Source organism: Columba livia, chromosome 13 (assembly GCF_036013475.1).
Source record: "Columba livia isolate bColLiv1 breed racing homer chromosome 13, bColLiv1.pat.W.v2, whole genome shotgun sequence".
Classification (NCBI taxonomy): Eukaryota; Metazoa; Chordata; class Aves; order Columbiformes; family Columbidae; genus Columba; species Columba livia.
The window spans coordinates 16,287,729-16,302,315 of NC_088614.1; the positions used below are offsets into that span (position 1 = coordinate 16,287,729).

The window sequence follows — 14,587 nt, forward strand, 5'->3', positions numbered from 1 at the left end:
TAGATTATTGTAATTTCAACCGATGAGTCAAAAGTCCACCGAGCCACACTATAGAGAAAATGACTGGCAATTCCATTACTTGAAAGACTCTTACCAGAACAAATCTGTTAAGTAGCACATTTCTAAGAAAGTGACATTTCACAAAAAGACAAAGGCATATATTTTCCACCAAAATCTAGTGCTGCTGTCATCAACAAGCCAACAAAAGCTAGAGCTACCTAAAATGGAAATGAAAATGTAATGTATGGAAATATTCTCTTATAAAATCTCCTTAGGCTTCACATGTATTAATGTATTAGTTTGCAAACATTAAGATCAAAGGCAAAGCAACAAATACATCCTAAAAAGTTTTTAGTCAGATTTTTATTAACGATATACAAGTAGCAAGGCATAAAAAATTAATATGTTCAAGCCTTGAAATGTCAAGTGTAATGATCTCTAGCTCTGCTTACCTCCTTTGCTTTTTGTTTCAGTCTAGCTTGCTCTGGGTCTTCTTGCCTTGAGCGACTCTGCATGTTTGAAAAAAAATGGGGGAAAAAGGTTAACAGATGGTTTAAGAACCCCTCATCTGTTGCAGTAACTTAAAAAATAGCAAAGAAAGGGGAACAGGATAGAAGGTGTCAAATATGGGATGCTTCGATTTATAGCAGTGCAGTTTCAAACTGTAGGCCTCACCCAAAAGACTGTTAAATATTCAGTTGTAAATATGATCTACCCTACATTTAAATAAATAAATAAATAAATAAAAATCAAACCACACCACGTTTTTGTCAATGCTCAAGTTTCCATACAGGTTTACATTTTAATACAAACAAATTCAAGAATCTGAGAGCAGAAGCGACACCCCTTTCCATTATCTGAACTTTTACATTTAAACTCCTCACAGTCACTTACTTTAAAATAATTTACTGTTTGCTACTAAGCTTTTATTCAGCTGTTGGTAGGGAATGTGGAGAAAACATTTGTAAAGTCGCCCTCCCAACCAGTAAGTCTTCATAATGAAGATATTACTACCTGTGTGAGCTTACTTTGAGTACAGCACAGAAATACAGGTAAGTTAAACTCATTCTTGCACTACTAATAAAATTAATGTCTTAACTTTTAAACCCAGAGAAATGGTAGCAAATGGCAGCTTTCATATTTTCCTTCAGAATCAGGAACAATAGCTCTAAAAGGCTGTTAAGAATAATTGTATAATTGCAGTAACAACCCATAACAGTACATTTCTTCACATGTAGACTGTTTTACAACCATATGTTAAAACTAATAAACTCTTATTTATGCTCCCTGAGCATACTCAAACTGATGGAATTCAAAACGTGAGAGGTATTTTATATTATATCTTCATTATACTCTTGAATTGCATGATTGGTCAGTATCCAGAAAAGATGTAATTGTTTTATTTTGGTATTTCTTTGAGATTTGAAGTGATACCATTTACACAAGTCCTAAAGAATATCTATGCCCTCTCCTATTTATCTGTCTGCCTTCTCTGTCTCTTTCTATACTGAAGACAGACCTGAAACTTGAAAGAATATTTGCTTTCAAACTTATATATGCTCAGATTTTTTCCTGTTGTCTGAATTTTTCATAACATATTGTGTTCAGAAGTTTAAAATCCATGAAGAAAACCAAAGGGAGACAAGTTTCAGGGGTAAGGGTACATGTAATATTGTTGGTGCACCTGGAGAGAGCTTGACAGGGCATCAATGACACTGAATTTTCTATCCTTTTCCCCATTGGTTTGGGGTTGTTGTTGGATTTGTTCTGTTTTTAAACTGGGATTATTTTTTCAGCTAATATAGCCCATACGTAAAACAGTGATGACAAAGCATGGCCAAATTCAACAACTATAAGATTTTTGGATGACGTGCTTGACTCTTCCACTGTGCACATGAGCTTCATCTTCCACCACCACCTTCTAGTGATTTTGTGCCTGTCAGCATGAAAGGTGGTTTGACAGGATGGTGTCTGGAGTAATGAGAAATTTAAATCTGTTGGTAACTAATCACCAAATTAGACTCCCATGTTGTAGTTGTGCCAACCAAGAAAGAAACTCCAACTTAATGCAGACTGAAACTCCTTCTAACTGCTGCAGCCTGACAAAAAGAAGAATGGTAGATAATTTGATCTAGTTACTTTTTGAAGAAAAAAAAGGCATTTCATTAAATATGTGGATCTGTCGTAGAGCTGGGACTCTAATTCAGTAGAGCAATTACTAAGAACTTGATTATATTTATATATATTAGGTTAATAATCAACCAACCAACCAACACATTGAATGAGTCGCTTGTCTAGGAGATGGACTTCAGTAGGTGTTCATGAATGAAGTCCTTGCTGTCGTTTTGTGATGACAGTTCAATCACTGTGTACCTCAGTTTCTCCAGTATAATGTCAGGAAAATAATATTTAGCCCTTTCATGGGTTTTGATGATAAATTTATAAACGTACAATGAACTTCTCTTGCCTTCTGAGTCTCGCAGTGAAAGCAGCACAGAAATACAAAGTGTTGTTATACTACCGCATGAAGGCGAATTGTTTGCCAAATGCAAAGTACAAGTTAAAAGCACTTCAGCCTAAGGAGAGAGCAGAGTGTCCTGGGAGAATCAAGCTGAGACTTCTAATATTGTTACCAAGTTTCTCCAAGAAAGTGATAGAATCCTGGAAAACATACCAGATCTACATTGTGTTTGGGGACACTGTAAGAAAAATTAAAGCAAGAGATGCAAAGCAATGTTGTAATTACCTGGGCTCCGTAAGTGAAGGAAAAACTCTGAAAGTGTTGCAGATTAAAAAAATCACACATTTAAAAGTTGGGCCTTGTTTTTTTTTTTTTTTCCAGAAACCGAGCAAATTAAAGTAGATTTGGAGTTCAGGCTAATCTGAAAAAGCAGGGCCCAAAGCAGGCAAGAAAAGCTGATGCTCTACTCTGTGTAAACCTCCAGCTCACTCGCGATGAACAGACAATCAAAAACAGGTACTCAACTCCTGATTTATATTAAATACGGGAACTTTTTCCAATAATGAAGATTTAAAATACCAGGTGATGTTAGATATATAAACCCAGATTGAAGGTGAAGGTAGAACTACCTCTACATTTAGAATAACACAATGAGTTTCTGGTTATTCCTTGAACCTACAGCAAGTGGCATTTGCAAAGAGCTCAGGCTGCTCTCGTTTCAAACAAGCAGCATCCCAGCTTTATACTGGATGTGTCATTACTGGTATTAGTAACACTAATAAAACTAAGGAATTTTAATGTCATTTTCTGTTTCTTTTTGTGTTTGGATAAGTTTTAATATATTTTTAAACCAGATTGCTAAGACTAAAATACCTTCCTGCTGACTGCCACGTCAGTTTGCAAATCAGGAAGCATCAGGAATATCAGCAGCATATGGAGACCAAAACGTGCTCAAGCATAAACTTTGACTATTTTACTAATTCTTCACATTACGATCTAATGTAAAGTACAAAAGGCTTCTTCAGTGCTGATGCAACACAGATTGAAGTAAATATAAGGAAACGAAAATGTCAAGCTTAATAAAGATGCCTAGATAAGCTTAGAAATGTCATTGGTTTCTCTTTACACTCCATTCCACATGTGAACATCTCTTCCTTCCTCTGAATAGTTTGAACGATTTTGCTGCTGCTCAGCTCTTGTAGTGCTGGTCTGTATCTCACCATTTTTACTCACCAGTTATTTTAGTGTTTTGCACTTACTTTCATCAAGCTACTGACTAACCATTCCTATTTTTAAAAAATTTTTCTTCAAAGTCATCTCATATTTTTGGGTTTCTCTTCCTTTCTCCTTTCCCACCCAAATCTTAATATCCTGCCTCTCATCTGTATTGTGAACATTTTTTCCAAGATTTTTAAGGCACCAACACCCCCTTCCTCTAACGCTTCAGAAACACCCAGCAATCACAGAACCCTCCAGCTCTTTCAAGGAGTTTATCACAACTCCTTTCCCATTCTAGTCATTCTTTTCTAGATTTGTAAATAAGGAAAGCTGGGTTTACGTAATATATTTTCATGTTGATGAATAAACACCTTTAGAAGGAAGCTAGCTTCCCACAGTAATTTTAGAGAAACCTAGAAGTGATCCTAAGCAGATAACATACTTTTAAATACATTAAATGCTGTCTCCTACTGGTAACTTATTCACCAAACCAGGTTTGTTAACATTTCTCCAAAACACAAACCACTTTTATTAGACCAGACAGCCTGATATTTTAATTGTTAAGAATGAAAGTGCTTTGTGTTAAAGAACTTGCTATCTTATTTATCTGAAAACTGCATAGATCATATTATGTCTATGGAAATATTAGACTTTGAAAGTATGAAAAGCAGCGTATGTTAAATGTGTGTATTCAAAACACATTAGAAACATGGAGTTTCATTTACATGTTACCAAACTCCCAAATGTTCCAAACCTCAGCTTTTCTCCTTGCTTGTGTTAATGAAGAATGCCACAAAAACAGACACCTTATTAGATGTGTAACTGTAGTTTTAAGAAGGGGATTTTGTATTTCATAGAATTATCTTAAAACAGAAAGCAACAGTATTTTAAAAATAACTCATGTAATACTTAAAAATAGGGTACAATTATTTTTAAAATTGGAGAATACTCTGTGCATCTATGCAAAAGGGCAGATGAACAGTCACAGAATCCCAGAATGTCAGGGATTGGCAGGGACCTGGAAAGCTCACCCAGTGCAATCCCCCCATGGAGCAGGAACACCCAGATGAGGTTACACAGGAAGGTGTCCAGGCGGGTTGGAATGTCTGCACAGAAGGAGACTCCACAACCCCCCTGGGCAGCCTGGGCCAGGCTCTGCCACCCTCACTGAGAAGAAGTTTCTTCTCATATTTAAGTGGAACCTTTTGTGTTCCAGTTTGAACCCATTACCCCTTGTCTTATCATTGGTTGTCACTGAGAAGAGCCTGGCTCCATCCTCCTGACACTCACGCTTTGTATATCTGTAAACATGAATGAGGTCACCCCTCAGTCTCCTTCTGATGTGGGACTTTAATTATGATAATTCTTCAGTATTTTGATATAATTTGTAATGCCAAAACTGCAGTGCTGTTACATTTTGTCCCACTAACAAAAAATATTTTAAAGAATTTTGAGGTCTCGGCTTGTTAAACCTCTTTTAGAAAACGTCTCACAGGGTCTCTCTTCCCAAACGTGATTGTCTCCTGCGTTCAGCAACATCTGATCCCAGTTAAGGCACTTACAGCTCTACTCCCCCTTCCCAATACATATACTGGGAGTCTTTAATGCTTCAAATTCATCTCTTTTTCATTAAATAAAGTTAAGAGTCACAACTGCAGGTGCTGTATTATTGAGAGCCACTGCTGTGCCAACAGTTTCAATTTTAAACCTATTTTTCCCCATTGATGACATTAGAACTTCACCCACGGCTGTACCAGCTTATAACTTTCACTTTTAATTAAAGAAATTACATTGGCAACATGAAACACTTTGCTTTCACATTAGCTTTGTTAATAAAAAGTGAAAGTTAAAAGCAGCATAGCTGAGGGTAAAACCCTATTCAGAGCTACGACCACAGTGAGGCGGAATGCAAGAGTACAGGTCCACGAAAGGATTTATTTTAAAATCAATGAAATTGAAGCGACAACTTTCTGAAAATTCAGAAAATTATCTCAGCACACTAATTGCCTCTTTGCTCTCCTCTCATCAGGAGTGAGTGATCAGTTTCTGCTCAGAGAGCGCGCCGCGCTACACCCCCTGTACTCTCCGCAGAGAGGGCGAGGATTAAGCCGGCGTGACGACTGAACTCAGCGCTGGCTCCCAGGGAGCCCCTTCCAGTATCGGCAGGACGTGTGTCTAAGCAAATCTGCATTGCCCATTTCCAATGATCTCTCTCCAATAAAAAACCCCTTCAGCCTATAACACTATAAAAATCACTATCACCCATAAATACTAATTAACTTTGCAAACAATGCTGAATATAAATTTTCCATTCACTTATGCAATTATTCTTTTTACAGAGTAGATCTTACTCCTGTGATAGTTGTATTCAAGACCCCAGGCTCATGCTACTAATACAGAACACTCAAAATAATGGACTAATAGAATGTATATATTGGAAATTAATTTTCAACATTAATTTGATAATAAACATGTATTCAGCCAGCTTGAGCAGATGAATTAACACAGCATTTTTAACATGATCCACTTCATTATAGCTTATATCACAGAAGTATTAATTGATTTTCTGAAAACAAATACAATCCTAAGATGTACCTCTTTACTACAGAGAGCATCACTCTCTCCAAAAAACAATTCATATATTAAACAAAAATTCAACTATAAACTCCTATTCCTCCTACTGCCAGAAATATTTCCGTTCTTAGCCCAGAACCAGAACCTCATTCAATCTGACACACACAACCTGCGTTTTCCAGGTTTTGGAAATGGCTATGAAAGTAGCAAGGATCATATCTTTACTATAGCAAGACCTATGCTTTGTGGGTTCTTTGTTTTGGGTTGTTGTTGTTGGGTTGTGGTTTTGCTTTTTTTTTTTTTAGAAAGCCCACACAACACACACCATGTCAAATGTAAAAGTAAATTCCTCATGTGATTTTAATCTGGCTTTTGACCTTTCTGCAGTCTTTAGACCTTCCTTAGCTCTGCTTGTGATTTCCCACAGCAGCCACCAAAGACAGATTCAAGAGATCTCTGCTCCTGCACACACGTGGGAACAACAGCCAGTGGGTTCTTACTGGGAAAACAAACAAGGGCAAAGAGCTGACTGTCCCAAATATTTCCTTCAAGGAGCCTGCATTCTGCATATGTGGTTATATACATGATACCTTGTGCCATTATTATTTTACCCTATTATTCACCTATCAGGAAGATAACCCCAAAGTAACAAAAATTCAGACAGCGGCAGCCCCTCCCTGCACAGCGTCTGTATTTGACACATCACATTCTCTGGACGTTTGAAACACAAGCTGTTCCAGCAGCAGGAGGTGACTGACACAGTTCTGGGGACCAATGTGTCTTCAAACACTTCTATTAGAAAAAGAATCACTAGAAAGTAAATTAGAGAAATGCTTCGGGCCATACGTTCTAGGTTGGTATGCACACATTGTGCAGTATGATGCAGAGATCCCTGAGGTCCAAGATAGTGCTAGTTCCTGGAACAGTATTGGCCTTTCCAATTTTTAGGTTTTTAATTAAAAAGAAATGGTATGTTGCATTGCTACTACAGCACACCTTACGATTCCTCCTTTCCTGCCAAGTTTGCCTTCCTCCAAAATATCTCACTGGAATGCAACTATCAGCCATTATTCTTTTAAGCTTGTGGTATGAAGTTCCTATTTCTCAAGTATTTCCCAGGCACAGGATGTAAGGTTTTATAATATTACCTCATTTAACAAGTCAAATAATACTGCTATTTTGCTTTAAAGATGCTCTTCTAGCTTCACAAGTTGATTAATGCATTTGTTACTTTCATTAAGATAATTTCTTCAAGTAAAGCAGAGGACTTTTTTTATGCTTGTTTGTTGTAAAAGTCTTTAATTTGCTTTCTGTAATCTATAGGAAACTTGTTGATCATGTATTTACTTCCTAAATTTTGACTCCACAGAAGTTTATACTATTCAAGACTAAAACAAAAACAGCCCCCAAACCAAAGAACATCAAATTATGAAGTAGTTCAGGTTGGAAGGGACAACAGGAGGTCACAACCTCCGATCAGCCTGAGTAAGGCTTTGTACAGTCAGCGGAACAGTTTTGAACTAAGGACTACAAGCTCCTGTATCTTCCTCAAAGTCCATTAAAAAAAAACCAAACAACCAGCTGAAGAATTGGGCAGGGAAAAATGTAATGAACTATAACAAGGGCAAGTGTAGAGTCTTGCATCTGGGCAGGAACAACCCCAGGATCCAGTATAAGTTGGGGAATGACCTGTTAGAGAGCAGCATAGGGGAAAGGGACCTGGAATTGAAGTTACAAAGGAACAAGTCCAGAAGAACTGATAGTTAAATAAAGGCAAGACAGGCATGAATCAATTAAACAACGAAGTTATACACAGGTGACTAGAACACCAAAGCATTTAAACTAAAACAAACAAATGAACAAACCAACAAACATGGGTTTGTTTGTTTTTTGGGGGGGCGAAAGGAAGAAAAAAAATAAGTCTAGATACTCAAGAAGTAAAAAGCCTCAAAAAAATTCATAACTACTTACTGAATTGTGTTTAAATACCAGCAGCTTAGGCTATGAATTTCAAATGGCACAGTAACCCTGGCATCTATTAAATTTCAAAGGCAATTGTGAAAATTATTTCATCAAGTTACTTTGAAAATGTTAGCCATTGTCTCCTATAGTCCCAAAAACTCATCACATTCAGAGATGTATCTTGAAAATGCAGGAACATTCCAGTCAGGTAAGGTCTGGATCACCATAAATAAGGCAGCATGAGTTAAAAACCAAAATGTGTTTATGAAACAGATTTCAAGAAGTTTATTAATTGTTTGAAAACTATGAATTGTTAAGTAATTTGAAAAAAACAGAGTAAACCAGATACCTTGGCAGCCTTTAGCAAAATTTCCCTCTCTTGTTCATCTTTCCTTTGCTTTTCTAAACGCTCCAACTGTTCAAAAAACTTTAACTGCGATCGGACATCTGTAGCTTGCTCGTACCATTCATCATCCTGTAAAATAAGAACCGTGTTATACAAGAACATGCTTTTTCATCAAGACCCTGTATTTAAAGAAGACTATAGGTATTACACATTAAAAATCTTTCCACCATACTAACAATTTTTTTTTAAGCTCAGGAGAATAAAGCCAGTCTATGGTTAATAACACAGTTAGAATCTGATTGTTCAATATCGGAGCAAATTTCATTTATCTGCTCAATATTTTCTATTTTGACTACAACGCTACGAAATCAAAGAAAACCATTAACCAAGAAATAGACAGAAGACAATGAAAATGCAACAGTTCAATCAGAGACAATGCTATTTTTTTTTCTAAGAATCTGTCAAGATATTTCTAATGCATCTTTGGCTTGACACAGACTAAGCAAAGTGGTGTCTTCTCAGACACCATCCTAGGGAAAAAGGAGGGACTGAGCACTGCTGAAGCCGATGAAGGACACTGGAAAGAAACAAGATTTTCCATTTAGTCCAATATGACAGAATATATCCATCAATTGCAAAGAAAGGCATTAACTGTAGGTAATAAACAGGCATAGTAGCCTTTATTTTTTTAAAATCAACTTTTCTATTACTGTCATTTATTCTGGTCACAGATCCCAAACATATTTTCTCTTGCAAATACCACATATCCAACTGTGAGTCAGGTTTGGGAAACAGGTGGGCAAAGGTACAGTCCAAAGATGTGTGTCGAAGCTTTAACTCAGAGAAAACAAAACCAACCCAAACCAGAGCTACTCGATATACACATCCACTAAAGAAATCCAAATACAGCTTAGATACAACACACAACTATGCTTATTGTCATCTTCCTTTTACACCAGTTTAACAACTATTAGCACCCTACTTTTATCCAGAAAGATATTTCATATTTACCAACAAAGATGTTTTGATTTATTTGAATTTCAAACTGTTCTGCAGATTCTTATTTAATTTTCCCCCTGGTTTAAGATATCTACATTGTTTCAATTTTCTTCAATAACACAATCACTAACAATAGACTCAGAGTAGCATTTTGTCTTGAGTTGTTAATCACTTCTTAATTACAGTGAAGAATTTACAGCTGAATTCTTTAGCTGCTGGTTTAAGACAAAGTGGTAGGTTTTGTAAAATATTAGTATTTCTCACAGCCAAGGACATGTAAAGTTATTATAGATTCCTATGTATTGAAGCAATTTTGATCCAATAAATGGCCACCTTGGTCAAAGAAGGAGACATCAAGAGTTAACAATCTTATTCACAGTCCATGAGCAGAAATAGCTTAACAGATGCTCCACGCTAGACACTTTAGCACAGATGGATGAAATCATAGTTCTACACACCAGTTCTACCAGAGGAGGAAGACAGATCCAGCAAGCAGTGCCATCACCCCACCACTTCTTATTTGCTCAGGTAGACAAACCTGCGATTAAAACCCGCTTTGCATACAGAACAAACGCAAAACACCTACCACGTGCTAATAAAAACCAGCATCGCACTGCACAGTTCTGTAACATACAATACCTTTCTTTGCACACTTACTTTGTAGGATTCCATTCGGTGCTGGGTTATCACTGTTACTTTCTCTATCACTGTTCTTAATCTGTTTTGTGTTGCATGGGAAATAAAAGTAACCACCTCAGTTGGTACATCAGTAATTCCTAGTTTTTTAGCTAAAGCAAAAAAAAACAAAACAAAACAGAATTAGCCATAAAAAAACGCTCTAAAGAACATAAAGTAATAACTTAACTTTCGTGTAAGAAATCCACAAGGGGCTATTTATGGAGCTTTGGTGATGCATTCATGACCCTTTGAAAAGAAGCATGACTACACTTTGAAGTTTGAAAGAGAAGTCAGAGCGTTTTTCTACAACTTAGAAAGCATTTAAGAACTTTACTGCAGTTTATCCTAATATATTAAAACAAAGCATAAGAGTAGGAGATAATTTGAGTTCTCAATTGTTGCAGATGAGAAAAAATAATTCCTTTATTTTCAGAATCATTTGTGCAGATGAATTTCAGTGTCAATGAGATGAGGCTGCAGCACAAAACACGCTGTTGCATAGTTTAGCATACGCTGTTGGCTTACTACTGATGATAAAAAGTCTTCAGAAAAAAACCCTATTAACTGAATATAAGAAAATAAAGTCATATCTAAACAGTTATATAAAAACACCAGTTGTCCCCCAAACTATGCTAAAAGACAAATTTGTAGTTATTTGCTGAGTTCATAGGACAAGCAAACACTCTACAGCAAAACGTATTGATATATTAAAATAAAAAAAGCTAAGCTACATGAACAAGAACATGAGTAACACTACAGAATTCTTAAATTCATCAAAATAATTGCTAAGCGTCAGATGTAAATTTGTAGATATAAAAATATACATAATAGTCTAATCTGTAGTCCCAGAAAGACATATATATGAGTAGTCCCAGCGGGACAGTTTTCTGGATAGAAAACTGTGTACACACAAACACAGATATCTACTTTTTATATATTAAAAAAAAAATCAGTGGTTGCATTTTGTATGTATTAATGGATTTTGACCCACCAAAAAAGAGTAAATACTTTCATTACGCTGAATCAGTTTTTCATGGAATGAACACAAGTCTTTTCAAAATGCTTGTGAATGTTTTTTTTGTGATAGGTTGGCGGGTACGCAAAACACCACAGGAAAGCTGTTTGAGAACATTTTAGAAAGTGTTTCCTGAACAGCTAATTACAAAGGCAATCTTGGTTTGCGGGAGGAGTCCCCGAGCAAATACAAACCTGAGAGGCTTAAGAACGAGGATTTCTTTGGCGAGGCATTCCTATCTTTTCCTGGCCAAATTCAAGAGCAAGAAACCATCACACGTCTAAAAAATGAAGCCGAAGAAGTGAGCAGTGGTCTCACATGGATGTATACTTCTGTTACTCCAGCGCTGTGATCTGAGGCGAGCTGGCAGCGCTCAGCATCACCCTGGGCTTCTGTCAGGGCCGGGCTGGGGCCGTTCAATCACGGCGCGGGCGGGCCCCGCCACCGCCGGCAGGGGGCACTGCGGCGGGAGCGCTAAGGGCCGAGGATCCAGCGCACGGAGCAGCGGCTGTGGGGCGGGCGCTCGGCGCCGCCAGCAGCCCGTGTTCCCGCAGCCCTGCCTTTTTTACTTATATGTATTTTTTTTTTGATCTGCGGTGTCTATTTAAATGCATATTTTATTACATCACTACAGCACATCATTCCCACACTTTCCAGAGCTGAATTCTGCATGCCATACATTTCCGATATTAATTTTTTTAATGATTCTTTGAAGTTATCTCTTAAAGTCACTGAAGCCATCACTGACTCCACATTGTACGTTACCTTAAGGATTTTAGCAACACATATATGTGCTTTTAAAGTGACTTTCGCTTTAGCGCTTTAAAAAAAATTAAAATCTTTCTTGGTGCCTAATTTGTCTTCTGTAATAGAGATGGAACTCCACTAAAGTTGCTGAAAGCTGAATGTGTAATGGAAAGCAGACATATGCATTAAAATCCCAATGCTGCAACTGTTACTCATGCAAATTAAGTCCTTGAAGTCAGTAGGACTATTCATATTGGTAGGAGCTATTTGTGAAAGTCAGACTTGCAATATCAAGACCTATTTGAGCATGTACCATTTATTAAGCAAACATGTGTAAGCAAAGCTTTCAAAAAACCCTAGTCTAAACGATAAGATGCAAGTAAGAAGGGAAATTTAATTAACTAGTATCCAGAAAAGCCAGTGAGATGGAAAATTCCACCAAGTATTCTAGGCAAGTGTACGAATGAATAATTGTTAACAATTCTTTGAATTTCAGCAGTGTAACTACAGCTCCCCAGCTTCCCTGAACACACACAGTCCTTTCATAATGAAGAACTATCACTTATTAACATCTAAGTAAACTCAACCATTATATGGCTTGTTCTGCCTACTCAACTCTTCAGAAATTCATCCATAATCACAGGACCATTCCCTGAGATACCTGGTCTCTAAAGATTCTTGTCCTACATCCTCTTCATCAGCCTCTCCAATATCCAAGTAACTTTCTACTCTTGAAATCCCTCGACACAATATTCTCAAGTCCAGAAAACTACCCAGAGGTCAGGGACAAGCAGAGTCCCTCAGGAGTCTGTCCTGGGACTTGCCCTTTTTAGTCTCTTCTCAGTGAGCTGGAGGGGAGACACAAAGCACCCCCATCAGATCCGCAGATGGCCCCACAGAGAGCAGCGCCAAGGGACGGGCTGCCACCCAGCAGGACATGATGAGCGGGGCCTGCAGGAGCTCCATGGAATGCAAGAAGGATGAATGTGCAGTGCGGTACCTGGGATGAACCAAGTGTCTGCAGTGACCTGGGCTGGGGACTGCCCACCAGCACTGCTGGAAAGCACCTGAGAGCCTGGTGGGCAGCAGGCTGACCAGGACTCAGCACTGTGGGTTGTATCAACAGCAAACTAGTAGATCAACAGTAACCAGAACAACAAGAGGAGCAATCATTCCTCTTCACTCAGCCCACACCTAGAATACTGCAGTCAGTTTTGGGTCACCTGGTACAAGACAGACTTAGCAAAACTTGAGGCCAAGGAAAAGTCACCAAGACAGTTGGGTTGGAGCATATGACCTAAATGAGGAGAACCTGAGGGTTCTTTATTCTGGAGAAGAGAAGGCTTAGGGCGGAGGTTATTGAGAAAATGAAGTGAGACTCTTCATTGAGGATGCCTGGAACAACAATGAGAAATAAATTCATAAACTGAAACAGCAGATGTTCTGACTAGATATAGGGAAGAATTCTTCATTATGAAGACAATTAAGTACTGGTACACTTCACACAAAGAAGGTGTAGACTCTCTCACCTTACGGTTTTTAAGACTCAGCCAGACAACGCCCTAAGCTACCTTGTCTGAATTTTGAGCAAGAGGTTGGACTAGATGACCACTCAAGATCTCTTCCAACCTGAGCGATTCTATGATCCCTGTCTTCCTCCATAGCTCCAGCTCTGCTCATATTCCTTATTCTGGCACAATACCCTTAGTTTCCTCAGACATCCAGGGTCACCCCTAGCATGTCTCCCAGTGCATGTTTGTCCATCTGTCTGGCTGGGCAGCCAGCTCCCCCCAAGGATTGCGTGGCCAGCCTGGCCAGGAGTGCTGACTGCCAGCCAACCAGACCGCAAAGCAAAGAACAGTTGACCTCCCCCCTCAACTGGGACGCACAGAGGGACCATCTAGCTACTGCTTTTTCAACGGATTCAGAAGTTACCGGAAGAGAAAGAGAAGGCGAATAGACTGCTCGATCACTTAAGGCCAGCTTTCTTTGGAAAACGGGCTAAGGAAGAAAGAATACAAAACATATTGCCCCAAAAATGAATGAGTGTCAAGAAACCAGACTACAAAAAGACAAAAAGATAAATATTTTAAAAGTCAACTTGTCATGCACAACATTCATCATGTGTGGAAGCATCATCATGCCTTCCCTGCTCTGAATTACATTAGTCAAAATCCTGTTAGCATAGGATGTCAGAAGCAGGGTGCATTCCAGAGCTGTGAACTACATGAAGATTTGGCACACTAATTAAATACTTGGAATGTACTTGGGGCAATGATGGGAAAATTACCAATGGGCTCCTCAAACAACAATCTCACGTACACTTGGAAAGGCTGGACCAGTTATACTTTCACAGTCACGCATACCACTTCAGTGATCCATCAACCAACTGTTGGGATACAGTTTTTTATAGATAGTCTTTTTTTTGCTTTCTGCTACTCAGAGAAAATGCCAAGTAGAAACTGAATCTATGTTGGAAACTGTTAAACTTCATATGTTTCTATATTAAAAAGTCTTAGTATTTTTTTTTCTTCACTGCTACACCTCCTCCTGACTTCCATCCACTCTCATTCATAACAAGCATACT

General features: G+C 38.2%; 1 protein-coding gene across 4 annotated transcripts in view; it reads right to left on the reverse strand.

Annotated features, from left to right (window-relative positions):
- LOC102084381 (transcription initiation factor TFIID subunit 4) overlaps positions 1-14,587 on the reverse strand; it is a 135,044-nt gene that overhangs the window by 67,068 nt on the left and 53,389 nt on the right. For all 4 annotated transcript variants that reach the window (XR_010465823.1, XR_010465822.1, XM_065028441.1 and 1 more), the window contains exons 11-13: positions 10,218-10,348; positions 8,565-8,690; positions 453-509 (exon numbers count right to left, since the gene is read on the reverse strand). Coding sequence is in view for 2 of the 4 variants with exons in the window: in XM_065028441.1 (XP_064884513.1) it covers positions 453-509; positions 8,565-8,690; positions 10,218-10,348 (314 nt within the window). In the remaining 2 variants the exon portion in view is untranslated. The remainder of the gene's footprint in view (positions 1-452; positions 510-8,564; positions 8,691-10,217; positions 10,349-14,587) is intronic.